We start from the raw sequence: 25,067 nt of genomic DNA, 5'->3' as shown, positions 1-25,067 counted from the left end.
GGAATGAATAAGTACAGGTCCTGTATGGTTTTTGAGGGAATCTTGTACCATTGTTCCTTCAAAATAGTGGCAAATTCAGGTAATGGTCACAGAGACAAATGAGTCGTGCACCCTTCTTTCCAAACTAGCCCTCAAGGGCTTCATAATATTGAGGTCTAGTGACTGTGGCGGCAAAGAATGATGCGTCACCATTGGGAGTGAATATCGTACTATGGGATATACCTGATTGGTCAAAATGGTCATGTAATCCTTGGCAGTAATGTTACCTTGCAGAAAACCCCTCTGAAGCCCATGGAATACTGTGATATGGCTGCCCAAACCATCTCTTGACCTCCGGCATATGTCACTCTTGGAATGTAAATTTAAGCAGACGTTGAAAACAGGGGAAAAGTGACTCATCTGACCAAATGATATTCTTCCATTGCTCCATGTGCACAGTTTCATAATGACATTTTCCTATAATGTACATTTGTATAAGTGATCAATGATTTGGAGGTCCACTTCACACTGCAAGTCCCTGCTTATGAAGCTCCCTTTTGGTGGTTTGGTGCTGACAGGATTTGTGAATGCGACATTCGGTTCTGCAGTGACTTTCCCAGCTGCCATCCTGTTGTTTTTCATCACATTTCACTGCAACAACTGTCCTCCATGATCACCCAATGCTGACATTTGTGTGCATCGCAACTAAGCAGCATCTGTGAGGCAATGGTTTGTGGACTACAACATTTCTGAAACAGACTGGTCTGCCGACTATCCTGACCAGAACACAATGGAACAGTATTGGAATGAGTAAGAATGTTGCTTTTGCTCCACCCAAAATCATTACCTTTCTGGATTTGGTTCTTGAGGAAGAACGGGCAGCCATTCTTCCGCAGAGATTCAGGCGTTTCACTGAACGTGTCCCCATTATAGATCAAACCATTATAAAGGAGAAACATGCACATGTCCCATATTATGTGCAGTAACATGTGTTCTGATACTTTCGATATTACACACATCAAAAAAAGTTTTGCACCACTTCGGTTCTGAGAGTTCCAAAACCTGTACAGAAAATTGGAATAGAGATCATCATAAACATCATTTTCATCCTTTTTATTGCTCATGTTGTACCACCATACAGCGAGACCTTCAGAGGTGGTGGTCCAGATTGTTGTAAACCTCTAATACCGAGTAGCACGTCCTCTTGCATTGATGCATGCCTATATTCATCGTGGTATACTGTTCACAAGTTCATCAAGGCACTGTTGGTCCAGATTGTCCCACTCCTCAACGGTGGTTTGGCATAGATCCCTCAGAGTGGTTGGTGGGTCACATCATCCATAAACAGCCCTTTTCAATCCAACCCAGGCGTGTTCAATAGGGTTCATGTCTGGAGAACATGCTGGCCACTCTAGTCCAGCGATGTCGTTATCCTGAAGGAAGTCATTCACAAGATGTGCACAATGGGGGCGCAAATTGTCATCCACTGTGCAGCCGATATGGTTGTACTATTGATCGGAGGATGGCATTCACGTATCATACAGCCGTTACGGCGCCTTCCCTGACCACCAGCGGCGTACGTCGGCCCCACATAATGCCACCCCAAAACAGCAGGGAACGTCGACCTTGCTGCACTCACTGGACAGTGTGTCTAAGGCGGATGCAATCGAACCATGATATTGACTGTCTAGGCGGCGTTGAACTACAGACAACACGAGTCGTGTACCTCCTTCCTGCTGGAATAACGAACTGATCAGCTGTCAGACCCCCTCTGTCTAATAGACATTGCTCATGCATGGTTGTTTACATCTTTGGGCAGTGTTAGTGCCATCTCTGAATAGTCAAAGGGACTGTGTGATACCATATCCACAGTCCACATCTCTCTTCAGGGTTTCTGGGAACTGGGGTGATGCAAAACTTTTTTTGTGTGTGTGTATACTGTGTAATAAGAGACACCTGACCTGCTTGCTCACTCTCCTTTAAATTCCTAATTTATGGAGGCTGTGCAGAGCACATAACATGTATGGGCTGCCCTGCAGCTACAATGAATATACATTATGTGGTTCAGATTAAATCAAACTTTGCGCGTTAAACATCTCCACTATGTGGTGAGTAGCAATCTGTACTTTTAATAATGTTAAACAATTGAAAATCTAGGCTAGAATAATGGCAATGTTATGAAAAGGATAGACTGCTACTCACCATATAGTGGAGATGCTGAGTTGCAGGTACATACAAGAAAAAGGCTGTAAACAGCTAAGCTTTTGGCCGAAAAGGCTTTCATCAGAATACTCTCACAAACGCATCACCTCAATCTTGTTTGACAGTCTTTTTGTTGTGTCTATCTGTGACTTAACATCTCCATATGGTAACAACCTACCCTTTTCACAATAATGTATTTTCATGATGATGTCATTATTCCATCCTGAATTTTCCATTGTTTGAGCTTGGCATGTCTTTTATCTGTTTCAGCATGTCTGAAGGTATCCATAGTTTGAACAAGACTAATGATCATTGGAAAGACACATGTGACAATGGACTGATATAAAATATTTTATTTGTAGCTTTTTTTTTATTTATCTTCACTTGACATGTCTGGCTTTCATTGTTTTAAATAATAATCCTCTTAATAAAGGTAGGCTTACCTGGATATGAAAATCAACAAATAAGTCCTGGCTTTGGTTTTCACAAGAAGTCCCCAGTGGTGAGCTCGACTTTTTGAAACTATCCGTATGGAGATGTAGGTTATGGTCTCATGTATCATACACATCCTGTAGCCATACACCATGATGGGCCCTCACTTGCGTGTAATTGACAAACAAAATTTCAGAAATTCACCTTAGCTTTAAAAATAGTAATGTTAATCAGACCACTGCCATGGCATAATGGTTGTCATGCAGCCTACACTTGCTGAAGACTGTGTATCTGACTCTCATCAGATGGCATGAGACTTTTTATTTTTTAATGCTTATTGTAATGACTTGGATTGTTATTTTAATTCTATTAACTGGTTTTTCTATTTCTGTTCCATTGTCACATCATTTGAATCGAAGTATTAACTGTTTTGTTTGCTCTCATTTCTTCTTCCTATCGTTCTTTTTCCACTTGGAACCTTTGTGCATGCGAATTTCATTATTTTTATTTATCAATCATAAAATTTAAATGTTTGAAAATGCTGATTTATCGATTAAGAAACAAAAGGTGAAATTATCTATTACTAATGACTGTGCAGAGTTGTCAAAATTATATTTTTCATTACAAGATGTATATTTTTTGGATGCCATCATATAAACATTTAAAATGTAAATTCTTATTGCACTGTGCACAAAATAACACAGATGAAGATTTAAACGAAAGAATGGATTATGGGTAAAATGAAATTCCAGCAAAATGAAGAATAAAAATAATGAATGTAGTAGCAGGGATGAAAAAATAATATGATAATAGGGACGAAGTTAAATTGAAATCAGTAAGTAACAACAATGATATTCACATGCACAAAGTGGAAAAAGAATAAGAGGAGGAAGAAATGAGGGCAATTGAAATGGTTCATTAAAATGACATGACAAAAGACTAGAAATAAAAAAAAATACATTTAAACCAGATAACTTAATAACAATAATGATCAAACATTTAAAAACAAAACAAAAAAATTCATACCATGTGACAAGATTCAAACCCACAACCTTCTGCCTGGCAACAATTTAATTTGTGTTACTGTTTTTAAAGCTAGAGCGAATTTCAAAAAAAATTTTTTTCGGTTACTCACAAATGAGGACCAACAAGGATGAATGGCTGCAGGATACATGTAATACCTTGGACCTTAACCTATATACGATATAGACAGTTTCAAAAAGTTGATCTCTGGTGCAGTTCTTCCAGCCATCAAAATAAACCCCCAAAAAACTGTCACTTACAGACAGCTATACTAAGCATAATTGATGAAGTCACAAAATACCTAAACAGTGAAGGTTTACTTATCAATACCTTCTTTCCTTTGATATAACTTTAATGAGTACAAATCATAAAATAAGCTTGGGAAAGTTTTGGTATCAAATACCATGAATGGTATTCGACCAATATTATTAGTTTTGCAATTAAATGTCGGTATCCAGTGTGTCATTGTAGTGTATTACAACATAGTTTTTGGCTACAATGTGCAGCCAATGGGTTATAATGATGTCAAGTTTCTCTTTTTCATCTCAATTACTACAATTGATCTTCTTTTTGAAGTACTTTTGTCTTCTGGAAGATGAATTTTCCAATCAAAAACTCAAAATTGGCTCCACTTTTAATAGTATAGGAACCCAATTATAATGTTGTCTGTCTGAATGTTTTGGCATTCCAAAGTAACTGATGCATTCTGATCAACATTCATGTTTCAGCAGGCAAGATTTGGAAATAAATGCAAAGTCTGAAAAATATTTTGCAGTTTGAAGCAAAAATAATTTAATAACACTGGAAGCAGAAAATATTAGTAAAATTAAAACTGTGATTAGAATGAAGTTCAGTTTCAACACCACAGTATTTTACTTGGCAGTTGTGTTGGAGGTGGTATGCCGTTGCCTTGTTCTTATCTTCAAACTGATTACCTGGCCGGCTGTAGGAGGGCTTAAAGTTTAACACGTAGTTCAACTGACTTACCCGACCATTTGTAGTGGACCTGCAGTACAATGTGGATTGCTTGGCATTTTCCATATCATCAAATATTGCCAGGCATTAATAAATTACAAGTGACAGATAAAAACTCCAAGGGTTGACCGGAGATTGAACTTGAAACTTTTAGATTTGTAGTCATGCACTTTTTACTTTTCTTTTAAATTCTGGGCTGATGTTTTATTTGGAAATAACCATAACGTAAGCCATTTCATGCTTCTGGCTTCAATTACAATCCAGCCAGATGGATCCATTTTTTCCACACACTGGAATGCTGGTAGAATGACAGATCTTCAGACATACCATGTCCTTTCTAAGAGTTTTCTAGCATATTTTCTCTGGAATTTTGGCAGGTATTTGCAATTTTGTTTTTGGAGTGTGTAACTGGAGACGGTCCAAACAAGTACAGCGTATCACATCTTTGAGTCAACATTCAGTTTCAAGAGAAAGAATGTTTGTTTCCCCTTACAAACAAAATTATTTTCAAAGCATAATTTTACTTGCAATACTGACACAGTGCATTAGGATTAGCCTGTACAGTGAAATATTTGTCTTATCAACAATGTAGGAAAAGATAGCCAGAATGAGATTTTCACTCTGCGGCGGAGTGTGTGCTGATATGAAACTTCCTGGCAGAACAAAACTGTGTGCCGGACCAAGACTCGAACTTGGGACCTTTGCCTTTCGCGGGCAAGCGCTCTACCAACTGAGCTACCCAAGCATGACTCAGGCCCCGTCCTTACAGCTTTACTTCTGCCAGTACCTCGTCTCCTACCTTCCAAACTTTACAGAAGCTCTCCTGCGAACCTTGCAGAACTAGCACTCCTGAAAGAAAGGATATTGCGGAGACATGGCTTAGCCACAGCCTAGGGGACATTTCCAGAATGAGATTTTCACTCTGCAGCAGAGTGCGTGCTGATATGAAACTTCCTGGCAAATCAGAACTGTGTACTGGACCGAGACTCAAACTCAGGACTTTTGCCTTCCGCGGGCAAGAGCTCTACCAACTGAGCTACCCAAGCATGACTCACGCCCCGTCCTCACAGCTTTACTTCTGCCAGTACCTTGTTTCCTACCTTCCAAACTTTACAGAAGCTCTCCTGCAAACTTTTCAGAACTGGCTCTACTGAAAGATAGGATATTGCAGAGATATGGCTTAGCCACAGCCTAGGGGATGTTTCCAGAATGAGATTTTCACTGTGCAGCAGAGTGCGTGCTGATATGAAACTTCCTGGGAGCTGTGAGGACAGGGCGTGAGTCGTGCTGGGGTAGCTCATTTGGTAGAACACTTGCCAGCGAAAGGCAAAGGTCCTGAGTTCGAGTCTCGGTCTGGCACAGAGTTTTGATCTGCCAGAAAGTTTCATAGGAAAAGATAAATTGCTGCTGCCCATAAATATAACATGCAAGCTGCATGAAGACATAATGAAAAGACACTACATATATGGTTTTGGTCACAGCCTTATTTGGAACACACACACACACCTTGCAGTATATCCCACATTCCAAAACCCTCCTGGACTCAACTTTCATTACTCATTGTTCTACACCACCTGTCCCCTTCCCTGTTACCTTTTCAGCACTACACAGCCCTCTATCCCACCAACGCACCCATAGTCTTTTTACTTCCACTCCCCCGCTCTCCCTCTGCCTTTCGTCTAACCTCCTGACTGCACCTAGCTGCCCTACCCTCTCTCCACCTCGTTCCTCTATCCTCCCACAAGCAGCACTTTACTATCCCCCATCCCTGTCCTACTATCCTCTCTTCCCCACTCCAGTGTCCTCTTTACCCCCGCCACCAAGTTTGTTTCTCCCATTGTGCTGCTGCTCCTCACAGTCGGGCTGTCCAATTTTCATGAAAGCCATTTAGCTGAATGCTTACTTGTTGGACAGTATTTTTGTTGTGCCTGTCTGCAACTCAACAGCTCTGCTATATGGTGAGTAGTAATCTATCCTTTTGATAATACACTCATTATATTAACTTTTTCAACTGCTCTCAGTTTTTCTTCCTATCTTCTTTTTAATCTTTTCATGTGTGATTTGATTTATTTTTTTAGTTGGTTTCAACTTAATTTCTTCCATGTGAACATCTTTTTGTCCATGTTATTACATTCATTAATTCTTATCCTGACTTTGCTTGAATTTAATTTTATATATAAGCCCTTCTTTCAGTTACATCTTCATCTGCATTATTTTGTCCATAATGCAACAAGAATTCATGTTTTACTTATTTGCATTATGATTACCAATCCAAAAAATTTACATGTCTGTATCAAAAAATACTTTCTTTTACATCAGAATGTAACCAATATAGACAGATTATTTTGCCTTTTGTTTCTTTGCATTTTAACTGATAGATTGGGATTTTCAAGCATTCAAATATTATGATAGATATATAAAAATAATTAAAATCACATGTGCGAGGTCTGAAAAAATAAAAGGAAATGAAAAGGTGAATACGATGATTAAAATGATGTAGCAAAGGATTATGAATTTAAAAAATATGTTTAAACCAATTAACTGCAGTTATTTTTAATCAGTCATTTCTATAAGTATTTGAAACTAAAAATTTGGAAGCACCTGACAAGGTCTGAACCTATGACCATCTACGCATGAGGTCGGTATGCAAACTGCGACACCACAGTGAACATATGATTATTGTAATTGGTTTTAATGCTCTAGGACAGTCACGTACAATTATGAAAATTTTTTTCATCCATTACTCACAGACGATAGACCACCAGGGTGAATGGCTGCAGAGAAGGACACTGGGACCCTAACCTACATATCCATATACATGATTCCAAAATGTCCATCGCACCCCTGGAGACCTCTCCCAGTGCAAAAATGTTTTGCACCCCTTACACTCTCTCCTTTACAAGGAAAAAATCATTCGCAGAACTTTTGTGAGACACTAATTCTCATTCTTAACACAGAATTAGCTTTTGACTACTTATCTAACAAGGGAACCTTCCCATCGCACCCCCCTCAGATTTAGTTATAAGTTGGCACAGTGGATAGGCTTTGAAAAACTGAACACAGATCAATCGAGAAAACAGGAAGAAGTTTTGTGGAACTGTGAAAAAAATAAACAAAATATACAAACTGAGTAGTCCATGCCCAAGATATGCAACATCAAGGAGAGAGTCAGCTCAGGCATGCCGTGATCCTATGGTTAGTGTGAGCAGCTGTGGAGCAAGAGGGCCTTGGTTCAAGTCTTCCCTCGAGTAAAAAGTTTTCTTTCTTTATTTTAGCAAAGTTATGATCTGTCCGTTCATTCATTGATGTCTCTGTTCACTGTAATAAGTTTAGTGTCTGTGCTTTGTGACCGCACTGCAAAACCATGCGATTAGTAGACAAAAGGACGTGCCTCTCCAATGGGAACCAAAAACATTTGATCACAAGGTCATAGGTCAACCGATACCTCCACAGGAAAACACGTCTGATATATTCTATACGACACTGGTGACGGCATGTGCGTCACATGACAGGAATATGTTGTCGACCCACCTAACTTGTACACTTGGCGAATGGATAAAAAGATTCTTCTACCTTGCCCGATTTAGGTTTTCTTGTGGATGTGATGATCACTCCCAAAAAAGTGATGAAAACATAATAGTTTATCACATAAACAGCAACAATTGAATGCAACAGTTTCACAGTCGCACAGTTTTCCCTGTGTTCTGTCAAAACATATGTTTTTAACATTTTCCAATTTTTCCGTGTGTAGACAGTCAAATCCTGCATATGTCCAAGCAAATCTGAACATGTCCTGGAATTTTGGAGAGCGAAGTTGATTATGTGTGAGTGCCCGAACTTTGATAATTGTCTGAAAATAAAAAATTAAAAATTTCACTCCAGCGAAGACTTGAACCAAAGATTTCTTGTTCCGCAGCTGCTCACACTAACCACGGGACCACGGTGCTCCTCAGCTCACACTCTCTTTGATGCTGCCTATCATGCTCTTAGACTAGTCAGTTTGTATATTTTGCTTATTTTTTCACAGTTCCACACAACTTCTTCCTGTTTTCTCGATTGATCTGTGTTCAGTTTTTCAAAGCCTATCCACTGTGCCAACTTATAACTAAATCTTAGGGGCAGGGGGGGGGGGGGGGATGCGATGGGGATGTTTCCTTGTAAGAAATAGTACTTAATACACACACAGAACTATTTTTTGTGTTTCAGAGGTGGAGGCCTCTCAAACCTGCAGCTACTTGGATTGTGGCATATCCCTGACCTGGGGAATGATGCAGTGCTCGCCATCTCGAAGGGGTGCCCAAAACTGCGAGAGCTCTCATTGATCGCTTGTGGCGGACACACTGATAAAGCTTTCAAGCTGCTCCACCAGCTAAAACAGTTGGAAATGTAAGTGTAAACATGTAATGCCGTGTGCAGCAAAGTGATGCAGCTATATTTCTCACGGGTATTGATGTTAAAGTGTAAAATAGTCACTCATCAACTTTTTAACATTAATCAACAAAAGAGCATTAGTTAATTATCTTTTGTAATCCATTCAACACATTTCACTCTGTAAATGACAGCCAGTTGCAAATAATAAAGTAATGTGTTCATCAAAATTTACATCCATTATAATTCTTTTTTCATCTAAAAAGTACGAATCAGTAATGGGCAACTTCTTCATACGTACGTCAGATTCCAGTTGACGCACCTGCATGTGCCCCTCCTCTTACTATGATGTAACAAATAACGTGTGTTCAATAAAATTTTCACGGGCTTCCAGCCACGTCAGGTGGTTAAAATCCCACGAGCTTTCAGCCGAGCTCTCCTCAGTCATTGTCAAGTGATAAGACTGAGTGCTGTGTCGCCCTGGCCACATCGTCGTATAGCTGCAGTGCTGGCTGTGATGTCACTGGTGCTCTCTTCCTCACCATATATGGTAAAGTTTTCAGCCCGCGTCCGTCGCGCCCGTGTTAACCTCGCGATGGCTGGGTCCCAGGCTTTGCTGAGCTGCAAATCACCATCATTGTTGATGGTGTTATCAGAGGTTTTTATTTCAATAGCTTCTTTTATGATGCTATCCCAAAATCACTTCGTCATCAAAATGACATCTTTTGTCGAATAGAATTCGGTGTCCATTTCCTAGGGCATGTTCTGCCACGGCTGATTTTTCTGTATAGCAAAGGCGTAAACACATCTCTTGTTCCGTTCGGCGTTGGTCCACAGTACGTACGGTTTTGCCGACATAGTAACAGCCACACTGACATGGTGTCTTGTACACTCCAGGCAGTCTAAGCCCTAGATCATCCTTCACAGGCCTTGTGAGCTGTCAAATTTTTACTGGGGGCCTGAACCCCAATGAAATGTTATATCTCTTCAGGAGCCGGCTAATCTTTCCTGACACTGTACCACAGAAAAGCAAAAACACAAGTTTCTTGCTTTCTTCTTCGTTGGTGTTCTCTTCTCTGTTGGTGTGTTTCTTGCGTGTCACACCAGATATAGGCTGTGACACCTGTCCATGACTGTACCTGCTTTCCTGGAAGACTTTTCGGAGGTGGCTCAGCTCTAGTGGCAGACTTTCAGCATCTGAGACGACTTTAGCATGATGGATGAGGGTCTTCAGAACGCCACGTTTTTGTCCCAGATGGTGGTGGCTGAGAGCGTGCAGATGCCGATCTGTATGTGTCGGTTTCCTGTAGACACTGTGGCTGAGGTGCCCATTGGTTTTCCGTCAAGCGAGGACGTCAAGGAAGGGCAATGCACCAGCACCATCTGTCTCATCTTCCATTGTAAACTTGATGTGGCCATGAATGCTGTTGAGGTGTTCTAAAAATTCTCCCAGTTTTTCATGACCATGGGGCCAGATGACAAAAGAGTCATTCGACAAAACATCTGTCGTTATGAGGATGAAGGGATTTTGGGATAGTGTCATACAAGAAGCTATTGAAATAAAAACCTCTGAAAACACCATCAACAAGGATGGTGGTTTGCAGCTCAGCAAAGGGGGATCCGGCCATTGCGAGGTTAAAATGAACGCGAGGGACACCGGATGAAAACATTACCTTGTATGGCAAGAAAGAGAGCATCAGTGACATCACAGCCAGCAGTGCAGCTATATAATGACACGGCCACGCGACACAGCAGTCAGTCTTACCCCTTGACAATGACTGAGGAGAGCTTGGTTGAAAGCTTGTGTGATTTTAACCACCTGACACAGCTGGAAGCCCGAGAAAATTTTATTAATTCATATCGCCACGAAACCGTGCATTCAAATAACGTGTGTTCATATTTCAATGATGTATTTTCGCTATCCACATTTTTGTCATTTCAGTGCAGACTGTAAGGAGGACATGATCACTTCAGTAATTTCATAATCTAATACTTACCTTGTTGTGTAACAGCTTCATTGTCTTCTTCAGAGTTGCCGAATGTTGGCTTGAGTTTTCAATTATGAATAATTTTCAGTAAATCAAAAGGGATCATATAACTGCTAACTGCCCTTATGCCAAGCATGGTATCAACATAAACATTGTCCAAATTGTGCATTCTTTTGCAGTAATTGTTGCAGTGCAATTTATTCATTGTACGGCTAGCTGAACTACCAACATTGCACAGATATCCCCCTCTCTGTCCTCATCCTCCTCCTCCTCATCTACCCATCTCTCTTTCCAGCACATCCTCTTTCTTTTCTCTCTCTACTTCCTCTTCCCCTTCTCTCTGTACTCTGTACACCTTTTCTTCCCACTATCTGGCTGGGTCCATCTGCTTTGGATACTGTCTGAAGCATTTGTTGCAAATAGTTTTAATAACAAAGACATAGTGAGTTAAAATGACATAAATGATGCAGTATTTTCTCACACATTTCAGTGTTTGACATCATACCTCTTGAACTATATGTCATACAATAATCTATTTGTATAGGTACATTCAGTGGCATATATGGATATTGTCTGTGAAATATATTGTGGATAGAGGTAGTAGCAAACTAGCAATAAATTTAAATGTCATGCAAAATGTGGCAGTTTTCATGCATCTCAGTGTTTATGATGTCATATCACCTGAACTATGATGGATAGCTGGTACCTACCCTAGGGTGACCAGATTTACCACTTGAAAAAACGGGACATTTGCATAAATAATTGGGGTTAAAAAGGGATGAAATGATACACTAGACAACAAGCAAATATTCTGCCTATATAACTGCATTGCTTTACTAAAATAAACAATAACAAAAGTATATGCATGCTAAAAGTTATATATTTTAACAAGACACTTTGAAACTTGCTTGTAATGGCCCTGCCTCATATGATTTGTTTTCTAAGAACTGATTATAGTTCAAAGTATTGAGACACTGGTAGAATGATTTCTAACAAATGAACACTAATGTATACGTCAAAAATATGTACACCATTTAGCTACTGTATCAGGAACACTGCTACTAACTTTGCACTTATCAGAAGACTTAATAATTTTCAAATGCTGTGAATTGGTTGATAGCAGATTGTAGACCACCTTGCAGGTAAGGCCTTGATAATGAGTCTTAACCATTACAACTGCTGCTATAGTTTCAGTGGTAGAATGATTTTTCTCATCAATCCTGATGGAAATCACAGTAGAAAATACCCTTTCTGCAACAGTGTTTGTGCCGGGTATAGCAAGAGCAAAACTCAAAACTGTGTCTACATTTTTACATAAAGTACATGTACTTTTAAGTGTACTGAATACACTACACCATTTCTTATCTGTTCCCGAATTAGCTTTTCCCCATTCCTCAAGTTTATTGGATACAATGTTGTTTACATATTCTCTCTCACCAAACAATATCTCTTCATCTATCTGAAATGCTACATCTGAATCTACTGTCTTAAGAATTTTCAGACAATTTTAAAGTTCAGCTCAAGAAACAGAATTTTTCAGTGTTATCCAATGAAATGATTTCAGAGGTTGAAACAGAAAAGTCCACTTTCCTAAATCAGTCACAAAAGTGTCATAGAATAAATTGGTAATTGTCTTGTATGTTGACTGAGTGAAAACATTCCCTTTTACAAGTTAATTCAAATTAAAAAAATAACTGAAATTCGAAATTTATTTAATTTCCTGTTACTGAACTTTTTCTTTAAGCAGCTCTAACTTCTCAGCTGATCCTGTAACTAAAATAATGGTTCTTTCCATCTTTTGGATTGAATTTGAATACTTTTCAGTTGGCCTTGTGTGAAATGAAGCAAAAGAAGGGACTGTGTGTTATCAAAAAATTATTTCAGAAATGTAGAACACCTGTCCTGAGACAGAAAATAAGATTTCAAGGGTTCATACATATCAATAACTCTTGTAATTCCTGGTAACAATGACAATCATCTGGTTTTAATACTATCTAAAACTTGCTTGTATTCAGTATCAACAAAATCACAGAAGATTTTCAGTTCCTCCACATGCACAGGGTAAATGTGAAAATATTGAAAAATTTTATTCACTATTGTATCTGTGTCAGTGGCAAGAATGTCTGCACTTGTTTGAACTCCATTGTGTACAACATGGGCAGCACAACCAATGCCTTGAATGTTTATCTTGAGAACACTGTTCAGTTTGGAATAAACATTGTTTGTTCCTACCCTCTTGTACCCATCAAAGTTGGTATTACAGTTACCTGCACAAAATGAAACAATTTTGTCAACTATATTTTTCTGTTTTAAAATATATAGAATATAACTAGCTAATAATTCTGCCATTTCTCCTCCAATGTTTTGAAGGCAGATTACTTTGCACTGAACACCTTTGAATGAAATACCTAGCTAGAATTGGCACTAGCTTTAAGCTTTTGTGATTTTATACATTGACGACCACAGACATATACTTATCATCTTTACGTTTTGACTGAACTTCATGCACTAAAATTGACTCGTATTTTGTGCTAGGACAAATAAATTTCTTCTCAACTAAGCCTCTGATGAGAAGAGATGTGTAGTCCATTGAACAGAATGAATGAGTGTGTCTTGCGGTAGGGGACGCAAACGGCCCTTCTTCTGCAGCAATATGTTTATCTTCCCTGGCAGTATGGAGGCCTACCACAAACATGTTGATTCATCAGTGGATCGAATCATAACCGGTGAAGAGACTTTGGTGAAACACGTCAATTGTGAGACAAAATTACAGTCCATGTAGTGGGGACACACAAGGTCCCCCCAAGTCCAAGAAAATGTTTGTGAACCTTGTCAGCAAGGAAGTTGATGGCGACAGTGTTTTGGGATAGGCAAGGTGTGCTTCTTATTGATTTTCTTGAATGCATAACAACCATAAATTCTGCCCAGTTCTGTCAAAATTTGCACAGCCTTAGAAGAGCTGTTCAAAACAAACACTGAGGAAAGCTGACATCCAAAATTTTGTTTTTGCACAACAATGCCCAACCTTGCATGGCAAACTGCACTAAAGAACTTCTTAATTCATTCAAATGGGAAATTTTCCCTCATCCGCTCTACAGCCCCGATCTTGCACCAAGTGACTTCCACTTGTTTCCCAAGATGAAGAACTGGCTTGCAATGCAGCACTTTGATAATGATGCGGAACACCAGGCAGGCGTGACTGGTGAAGTCTCAGGTGGCAGAATTTTATGATGAAGGTCTTTCATAACTTGTCCACCACTTTGATAAGTGGCTCAACATGTTTGGTGACTATGTGGAAAAGTAGAATGTTAGTCACCCTTTCAGATGTATATAATAAAATGTATTTCCTGTAATTAGCTTTTTATTTTAATGCCACAACATTCCCTATTTTCTGAATAGCCCCTGTACAACAGCCTCTCTGAGGGGAAACCCAAAGAGGGCCATTGTAATATGGCAAAACATCGGTTTTACAATTAGCAAAACTCATGAGGTACTTCCTAATATCCTGTCGGACCTCCTTTTGCCTGGAATAATGCAGCAACTTGACGTGACATGGTCTCAACAAGTTGTTGGAAGCACCTGCAAAAACAGTAATTGAGAAAGTGTTGCTGGTGCAGGGTTTTTTTGCACGAACTGACCTCTCAAATAAGTACCATAAATGCTCAATGGGATTCATGTTGGGCAATCTGGGTGATCAAACCGCTCACTCAAGTTGTCCAGAATATTCTTTAAAGTAATTGTGAGCAATTCTGACATGGTGACATCCATAAGTTGAAAAGTGCTGGACGGTTTTTGCTGAATGTGGATGTGCTGCAACACGTCTCCCCAATGTATCTCTATTTGGGGCAACGAGCAGTCCAGTCCGTAAAAATAGAGTCGTAGCCACTCAGAACCCTGGAAAGATGCACACGGGGAAGGGGGACAGTGTCACAATAACGTCGACTGGTGAGTTTACCGTGTTCAGATATTTGAACGTAATGCGACATTATGGTCCTCCACACTGTAATACCTAGACTGTCGAAACAATAATTTTCAGTAACATTGCTGGGTACATTAAGTGTTGTCAGCTCTTGCTGTATGAGGCTATGTCATTTTTACATTACCAGATAGGCACGATTCATTGTAGGTGTTTCCAGTCTTCCAGAACACTTTAGTCATCTTGTGAATTTTCTGTTCACAAGCTCCTTCCCAAGTGCCATTTGCCAGTACCATCTCCCCGAGCATTGCGAGATCGTCGATGAGTGCCACACGGCCACTATCTAGTCCTTCAGTTTTGTTTTCTAGCCAGATTGGTTTATTAGTTCTGTGGATCTTCAGTTATTTTCCCATTCACAGACATATCCATCTAATAGTATGATGAACAACAGTGGTGAAACACCATTGCTGTGTTGCACCCCTGTTCTAATCTCAAAAGACTATATCGTACTCCCGTGAATTTAACTTTGGATTTAGTGTTCCTTAGCATCTGATAATGCTCCCTGCTCACTGCCCCTCTTTCAATTCTTGGACTATTATTATACATCATTGTCACTATATATTAGGTTGATGCACAAGTTCATAGTGCTTTTGTTTTGCATATTCGCATTCCGGTTGCTGTGAGTTTCTAGTCAACAACTGGGATGTCTTACAGATGCAGCCAGAGAGTAGCAACCAGGAAGACTCTGTGAAGTCATTAGTTCACTGTTGCTATTTGAGTTTATATTTTGTCATTTGGAGATACTGGGTCAAGCTTGGCGGCTAGAGAATGCAGTGTCAAGTGGAGAAATCAGATGATTTCTGACATATTCTTCCGTTTGAGTTCAACAAAGAGGTGATGGCAGCAGAGGCAGACAGAAACAGTTGTTCTATAAATGGGGATAGTGTCACTATACAGAGCACTGTGAGAAAATGGTTTTCTCGTTTCAAGGAGGATCGTTCTGACATTAGTGACTCTTCAGGTGCAAAAAGGCCTTCAGGGTTAATCCACAATGACCTGCATCAGTGTATTTCAGAACTGGTACATTTGATGAACTGCGATCATTCCACCACCTTCCAAAGTTTGCATTTAGTAGGGAAGATTCAAAAATTGGGTGTATAGGTACCACATGCATTAAGCCAAAATCACAAAAATCAGCAGATGGTCATGTGTGCATCTCTGCTTGCACATCAGCAGTTGGCTTGTGCACAACACTGACCCGTCATACTCTGTATCATAACTGGTGACGATAAATGGTGTCTGTATGCTAGTACAAAGAAAAGAAAGGCAGCAACTCCTCGTGCAAAGATCTGGGGGCACCCACATGAGATAGTGTTGTGATTGTTGTTGTTGTTGTTGTTGTTGTTGTTGTGGCCTTCAGTCCTGAGACTGCTTTGATGCAGCTCTCCATGCTGCTCTATCCTGTGCAAGCTTCTTCATCTCCCAGTACCTACTGCAGCCTACATCCTTCTGAATCTGCTTAGTGTTCTCATCTCTTGGTCTCCCTCTACGATTTTTACCCTCCACACTGCCCTCCACTACTAAATTGGTGATCCCTTGATGCCTTTTTGAGACGTCTGTATCCCTTTTTGCCTGCTTCATTTACTGCATTTTTATATTTTCTCCTTTCATCAATTAAATTCAATATTTCTTCTGTTACCCAAGGTTTTCTACTAGCCCTCGTCTTTTTACCTACTTGATCCTCTGCTGCCTTCAGTATTTCATTCCTCAAAGCTACCCATTCTTCTCCTACTATATTTCTTTCCCCCATTCCTGTCAATTGCTCCCTTATGCTCTACCTGAAACTCTGTACATCCTCTGGTTCTTTCAGCATATCCAGGTCCCATCTCCTTCAATTCCCACCTTTTTGCAGTTTCTTCAGTTTTAATCTACAGTTCACAACCAATTGATTGTGGTCAGAGTCCATATCTGCCCCTGGAAATGTCTTACAATTTAAAACCTGGTTCCTAAATCTCTGTCTTACCACTATATAATCTATCTGATACCTTCGAGTATCTCCAGGATTCTTCCATATATACAACTTTCTTTCATGATTCTTGAACCAAGTGTTAGCTATGATTAAGTTGCGCTCTGTGCAAAATTCTACCACACGGCTTCCTCTTTCATTTCTTAGCCCTATCCATATTCACTTACTATGTTTCCTTCTCTCCCTTTTCCTACTCTTGAATTCCAGTCACTCATGACTATTAAATTTTCGTCTGCCTTCACTATCTGAATAATTTCTTTTATCTCCTCATACATTTCTTCAATTTCTTCATCATCTGCAGAGCTAGTTGGCATATAAACTTGTACTACTGTAGTAGGAGTGGGCTTCGTGTCTATCTTGGCCACAATAATGCGTTCACTATGCTGATTGTAGTAGCCTACCCGCACTGTTATTTTTTTATTCATTATTAAACCTACTCCTGCATTACCCCTATTTGATTTTGTGTTTATAAGCCTCTATTCACCTGATCAAAAGTCTTGTTCCTCCTGCCACCGAACTTCACTAATTCCCACTATATCCAACTTTAACCTATCAGTAAAAATCAAAAGTATCTGGACACTCTTAGGTTTTTTCCATATTAGGTGCATTGTGCTGCCACCTACTGCCAGGTAATCCATACCAGCAACCTCAGTAGTCATTAGACATTGTGAGAGAGCAAAATGGGTCACCCCGAGGAACTCACGGACTTCGAATGTGGTTAGGTGATTGGGTGTCACTTGTGTCATATCTCTGTATGTCAGATTTCCACACTCCTAAACATCCCTAATTCCACTGTTTCCGATGTGATAGTGAAGTGGAAACATCAAGGGACACGTACAGCACAAAAGTGCATAGGCCGACCTCGTCTGTTGACTGACAAATAGACTGCTGACAGTTGGAGAGGATTGTAATGTGTAAGTACTATGACAGTTAGGTGGGAGGTGAGGAAACCAGGATTTCATGGTCGAGTGGCTGCTTGTAAGCCACACATCACCCGGGTAAATGCCAAATGACTCCTCACTTGGTGTCAGGAGCATAATCATTGGAAAATTGAACAATGGAAAAATGTTGTGTGAACTGACGAATCACAGTACAGAATGTGGCGGTCCAATGTATAATATCCCATCTCCTCCACCAAATCATAACATTTCAGCTCCTCAACACCAAATTAAAACGTTCCACTTCAATTTGTTTGCACTTATAGCGATCCCAGCTTCCTCAACCAAATTAAAACGTTGCATTAGGAGGTGTCTGCTTCGTGCAAAAAGGTCTTGAGTTCATATTGACAACAAGTAATTCTTCATTACAGACGTTTATTTACAAACAGAACTGACAGACTTCACAGACTCAACAACTGACTCTCCGAGCTAACCGCACTGCATATCCGAACTGGCAACTGACAACTCCTAGGTGTATTAATATCTTTCCAAACAATGAGAGTCTTTGACAATGTTTTGTTTATAATACGATAGCAATTCACGACTTAAAACTAAATTAGACATTACAGAATTTTAGTACAGATTAAAGTAAGTAAAAGGATCAGTATATTTCTTGAGTGATTTAGAACAACTATTTATATGTAAAATGATTTAAATCGTGTTTCAAAACGTAAATAAATCTTTTTAGCAATATTTCTTGATACAAATCGTCTTTCGAAATTAGGTTATGAAACAGTTTTCACAAGTTTTCGTATTTTTGCGATCATAATATAGAATTTCTCCATAGAAAGTTCCAGAAGTGTGCATTAAACGTTCATTTACAGACTTTCTCTTTAGCTGGTGAGTTTTTAAAAGTATCTTGTCCATATTATACGCAATAATTTAGCTCAAAACTGATAATTTATACAATTACTCAGAGCTACAGTAAACAGTGAGTCTTTCTTTTACAAAATGAAATATAATTACAAAACTGAATGAAAATAGGTTACTAGCACTAATATATATTTACATTAATTCTATTTTTGTTCTTTCTGTGCAAAATGTCCTAATATTGACACAGTACAATATTTAAACATCACCAAAGTTTCCCTTTACATTTTGAATATCTGTATCGACATCCCCTAAAAGTCTACAGTATCGAATACTTCAGTATGTCCCAATATGTCCTGTAATGTTACAAATGGCAGCATGTAGGTATGGTAAATGCCTGGTGAACATCATCTGCCAGCGTGTGTAGTGTCAACAGTAAAATTTGGAGGCGGTGGTGTTATGGTGTGGTCATGTTTTTCATGGAGGGGGCTTGCACCTCTTGTTGTTTTGCATGGGACTATCACAGCACAGGCCTACATTGTTGTTTTAAGCACCTTCTTGCATCCCACTGTTGAAGAGCTGATTGCATCTTTCAACACGATTGAGCACCTGTTCATAATGCACAGCCTGTGGCAGAGTGGTTACACGACACTAACATCCCTGTAATGAATTGGCCTGCACAGAGTCCTGACCTGAATCTATAGAACACCTTTGGGATGTTTTGGAACACTGACTTCGTGACAGGCCTCATCGACCGACGCCAGCATCTCTCCTCAGTGGAGCACTCCATGAAGAATGGGCTGCCATTCCCCAAGAAACCTCCCGGCACCAGATTGAATGTATGCCTGCGAGAGTGGAAGGTGTCATCAAGGCTAAGGGTGGGCCAACATATATTGAATTCCATCATTACCGATGGACGGCGCCACAAACTTTTAAGTGTCATTTTCAACCAGTTGTCCAGATTCTTTTGACCACATAGTGTACGTCTGGCGGAACAGTATGGTGTGGCATACTAAGAATTGCTTCCCCGAGGTGTAACCACTACTGCTGATGTTTACTGTCAACAAATGAGACACCTTTTAGATGCAGTGCAGGAACAGTGAAGTGAAGTGAAGTGAAGTGATGCTACTACATGATAATGCCCACCCACATTCTGCTAGACTGACAGAAAACATAATACAAAAGTTGGGATGGGATGTCATTCTACATCCACAGTATTCACCTATCTTAACTCTCAGATTCTTACCTTCTGCACTCCCTATCAAACAACCTTCAAGGAACTTCCTTTCCAGCTGAAAATATGCTTCGAGCATGGCTCAGTGAGTTGTTTTCCTCAAAACCATGTGATTTCTACAGTCAGTGAATTGAAAAGTTATCTCAGCATTAGCAGACTGTTGTAAATAGTGAAGGAGAACATTTTATTGACAAGTAAAGTCTCTGTTATGTGTATCTGTTGTGTTAATTAAACTTAAGGAAATATGCTTTGAACTCACGCACAATCATAGTCTATATTTTTTTTACTTTCTATGTATGATTTAATTACTTCCTTTATTGCTTTTTAATTTGTCATATAACCTCCACCCCACCCTCCCCCTCTCACCCCTTTAGTTTCTTAACATCTACTTCCCGTCCAAGTTCTTAATTACACTACTCGTTTCATTTCTCTTGCTGCTAATGCAGCTGTCATTATCATCTTCACATTGGCATTGTGCTTACAAATGTACTATCTTTGACCTCCAATGCCCTCCGGTACCTATCCAGCACGGCTTCCCCTCATCCTAGCTACCGGCAAGTCCCTCTCATTCTGGGGTCCGAGTGCCCTGCTGTTCATGATGAATCTTTCCCATCCTGACATAAGTACATAGGCTTCCGTAACAGGTGCCACGATGATTAAAATTCTTCTCGATTTTGTATCACATCATTGTACAAAATACTTTACACTGAGGTGACAAAATTCTGCATGAAATAACCTCAGAAATCAATGTGGGGTGCATGACGAACATATCCATTAGGACACTGTGGCAAAATTTGGCATTAATGGTCTGTGGCAACAGACAACCAACACTAGTGCCTTTGCTAATGGCATGTCATCACCTGCAGCAGCTCTACTGGACTTGTGACCGTATCAGTTGGACCCTAGATGACTGGAAAGCCGTGGCCTGGTCAGATGTCCTGTAACGTGCGCGTGGGGCACACAATACTCCTTAAATCCTGTACTATGGTAAGTGAACGGGCTTCACCTTATGAGAAAGAATTTTTGTATAGATATCGACCACGTGTACCTGAATGGTGGCAAATCAGACTTACACCCACTCTGTAAATACAATGATCCGTCAAGTAAGTTCAAAATGTAATTACACATCAAGATGGACCAAAAGTAACACTGAAGATGTTACCAATTTGATAATAATATGGTCGCCAGCCTAATTAGGCATTACCTGAGTTTCTTCCCTGTACAAGTTGGTGTATATTCATGCAAAACCACACGTAGTAACACTGCATAATATAGTAAAATTTTAGAATAAGAAAAACTATTGAACTGATAGTTTCACATTCTGTACTGATATGGAAAAACCATGAATACATAACACTACACTATATAATATATCTAAAAACAAAGTTGATGTGACTTACCAAACAAAAGCGCTGGCAGGTCGATAGATACACAAACATACACACAAAATTCAAGCTTTCGCAACCAACAGTTGCTTCTTCAGGAAAGAGGGAAAGACGAAAGGATGTGGGTTTTAAGGGAGAGGGTAAGGAGTCATTCCAATCCCGGGAGTGGAAGGGGAAAAAAGAACAGGTATACACTTGCACACACACACATATCCATCCGCACATACACAGACACAAGCAGACATTTGTAAAGGCAAAGAGTTTGGGCAGAGATTTCAGACGAGGCGGAAGTACACAGGCAAAGATGTTGTTGAAAGACAGGTGAGGTATGAGTAGCGGCAACTTGAAATTAGCGGAGGTTGAGGACTGGCAGATAAAGAGAAGAGAGGATATACTGAAGGGCAAGTTCCCATCTCCGGAGTTCTGTCAGGTTGGTGTTAGTGGGAATTATCCATATAACCCGGACAGTGTAACACTGTGCCAAGATGTGCTGGCCGTGCACCGAGGCATGTTTAGCCACAGGGTGATCCTCATTACCAACAAACACTGTCTGCCTGTGTCCGTTCATGCGAATGGACAGTTTGTTGCTGGTCATTCCAACATAGAAAGCTTTACAGTGTAGGCAGGTCAGTTGGTCAATCACGTGGGTGCTCTCACACGTGGCTCTGCCTTTGATCGTGTACACCTTCCGGGTTACAGGACTGGAGTAGGTGGTGGTGGGAGGGTGCACGGGACAGGTTCACACCGGGGGCGGTTAGAAGGGTAGGAGCCAGAGGGTAGGGAAGGTGGTTTGGTGATTTCATAGGGATGAACTAAGAGGTTACGAAGGTTAGGTGGATGGCGGAAAGACACTCTTGGTGGAGTGGGGAGGATTTAGTGAAGGATGGATCTCATTTCAGGGCAGGATTTGAGGAAGTCGTATCTCTGCTGGAGAGCCAGATTCAGAGTCTGATCCAGTCCCGGAAAGTATCGTGTCACAAGTGGGGCACTTTTGTGGTTCTTTTGTGGGAGGTTCTGGGTTTGAGGGGATGAGGAAGTGGCTCTGGTTATTTGCCACATCCTTTCGTCTTTCCCTCTCCTTCCCTCTTTCCTGAAGAAGCAACCGTTGGTTGCGAAAGCTTGAATTTTGTGTGTATGTTTGTGTATCTATCGACCTGCCAGCGCTTTTGTTTGGTAAGCCACATCAACTTTGTTTTTAGATATAACTCTACACTATAATGTATACTATAAAACTTCATACTGTCTATTGTTCTGATTAAAATCGGGCATAGGTTACACTAGAAATAGCACTTTCGAGCCACACACAAAATGTCAATTTTGATAAAAATAAAACACTGATTAATTTTGACTTTTGCTGGTCAAACCAATGTGGAACACTTCAGAATTCAAATGAATAAGGGGGGGGGGGGCGGCTGAAACTGTTATGATCACTATATTAAAAAAAATGATTACTGAAATTATCATGCGTTCAAGATTTCCAGTAGATGAGTTACTACACCTTTTATCTTATTTACTTCTCATTTAAATACCTTTATATATCTGTCTCGAAATAATTGAACTTCATTACTATATCAATATTAAAGTTATCTTTCAACTTCGTTAGACCTTCATTATTCATTTACTGGTTCATTAACAAAACAGTTCTTTAAACACCATTCTAACATAACTAGGTCTGCTAGTAATTATTATTAACACAAAATTTAATTTTTCATTTCGGGACACTCGGATTGCACAAAATTTGGAAAGGACCCTGTCTAGGTTAGTTGTGAGGATAATTAAATGAAGGGAAAGTTCTGGTAAAATTTAGGTTATTATTGAACAGTTCACTTTCTGGTCCATACGAATACAGTACTAAAAATTTCAACCTGCTTGTATCGATGCGGCAGTCGGCAAGCGGCGAGGTGGTGAGGCACAGAGCACACATATAACCACAGCTATGGCTCTTGACGTATCGGCATTTTAATTCGTCTTAGTGTCGCAATACTTTTCCATTTAGTGCCTATGGAATTTTGCCATGCTGTGTGGGCATTGGAACAGCATACCCGAGGCTCAGTGAAATTACGTCTTCCAGGAGAGCCTCCTCGCTCCAGAAGGTGTTACTCAGACCAGTGCCAGACTCCAACTACTGCTGCTGAGCCCATTGTGCCGTGCAGTGCCCATGTGCATTTTCCCCGCGCTCACCTGCCATCCACCTTTTACCGCTCACTTACAGGCGGGGTATTCACCTGAGGTTTCGCATTCTACATATCTTAACACATTGCCTACGTATGGATCAGACTCACAGTTACAATTTTAAACATCTTATAACAGTCTCAAAATTTGTTACATTTCAATTCTATTACAATATTACTTGATATTTGACATAAACATTAATCTTCACATTGAAACTTGCTTACAGCTTTCTTAACACAATGGTATGAAACAAAAAACAAATGAAATCAGAACATCAATTACGCTAGTTTATCGAAAAATCAGATGGAAAAAAATTTACTTATATGTACAATAGTACAGCGTCATTGTTGTTGTTACAGTCCCACTTTCAGTTCATAAAAGATATTTGTTGGGTTAGAGTGTGACATAGACCCAATGAAGTCATGGACCCAAGTTGTCAACAATGCAAACTGGTGGTGGCTCCATAATGGTGTGGGCTGTGTTTACTAGTAATGGACAAGGTCCTCTGCTCCAACTGAACTAATCATTGACTGGAAAAGGTCATGTTCGGCTACTTGGAAACCATTTGCAGCCATTTATGAACTTCATGATTCGAAACAGGGATGGAATTCTTATGGATGTCAAAATTGCTCACAATTATTTTAAAGAATATTCTAGACAACTTGAGTGAGCAGTTTGAGCACCAGATTGCCCAACATGAATCCCATTGAGCATTTGTGGTACTTATTTGAGAGGTCAGTTTGTGCAAAAAACCCTACACCGGCAACACTTTCTCAATTACTGACAGCTGTAGAGGTAGCATGGTTCTCTGTTTTTGCAGGTGCATCCAACAACTTGTTAAGACCATCCCACGTCAAGTTGCTCCATTATTCCAGGCAAAAGGAGGTCCGACAGGGTATTAGGAGGTATCTCATGACTTCTGCTACTCATTGTAAAACCGATGTTTTGACCATATTACAACGGCCCTCTTTGGGTTTCCCCTCAGAGAGGCTGTTGTACAGGGGCTATTCAGAAAGTAGGGAACGTTGTGGCACTAAAAAAAATGAAGAAGAAGTACAAAAAATACATTTTCATTTTATTATATACATCTGAAAGGGTGACTAACATTCTACTTTTCCACATAGTCACCAAACATGTTGAGGCACTTATCAAAGTAGTGGACAAGCTATGAAAGACCTTCATCATAAAATTCTGCCACCTGAGACTTCACCAGTCACGCCTGCCTGGAGTTCCGCACATTATCAAAGTGCTGCGTTGCAAGCCAGTTCTTCATCTTGGGAAACAAGTGGAAGTCACTTGGTGCAAGATCGAGGCTGTAGAGCGGATGAGGGAAAATTTCCCATTTGAATGAATTAAGAAGTTCTTTAGTGCAGTTTGCCATGCAAGGTTGGGCATTGTTGTGCAAAAACAAAATTTTGGATGTCAGCTTTTCTCGGTGTTTGTTTTGAACTGCTCTTCTAAGGCTGTGCAAATTTTGACAGAACTGGGCAGAATTTATGGTTGTTCTGCATTCAAGAAAATCAGTAAGAAGCACACCTTGCCTATCCCAAAACACTGTCGCCATCAACTTCCTTGCTGACAAGGTTTGCAAACATTTTCTTGGACTTGGGAGGACCTTG

General features: G+C 40.0%; 1 protein-coding gene across 1 annotated transcript in view; it reads left to right on the top strand.

Annotated features, from left to right (window-relative positions):
• Positions 1 to 25,067, top strand: part of LOC126293295 (F-box/LRR-repeat protein 7-like) — a 99,005-nt gene that overhangs the window by 46,886 nt on the left and 27,052 nt on the right. The window contains exon 6 of the mRNA XM_049986423.1: positions 8,818 to 8,997. Coding sequence (XP_049842380.1) covers positions 8,818 to 8,997 — 180 coding nt within the window. The remainder of the gene's footprint in view (positions 1 to 8,817; positions 8,998 to 25,067) is intronic.

Source organism: Schistocerca gregaria, chromosome 10, assembly GCF_023897955.1.
Source record: "Schistocerca gregaria isolate iqSchGreg1 chromosome 10, iqSchGreg1.2, whole genome shotgun sequence".
NCBI lineage: Eukaryota > Metazoa > Arthropoda > Insecta > Orthoptera > Acrididae > Schistocerca > Schistocerca gregaria.
Note: the sequence above shows the minus strand (reverse complement) of the source record. Positions and strands in the feature narration are given on the sequence as shown.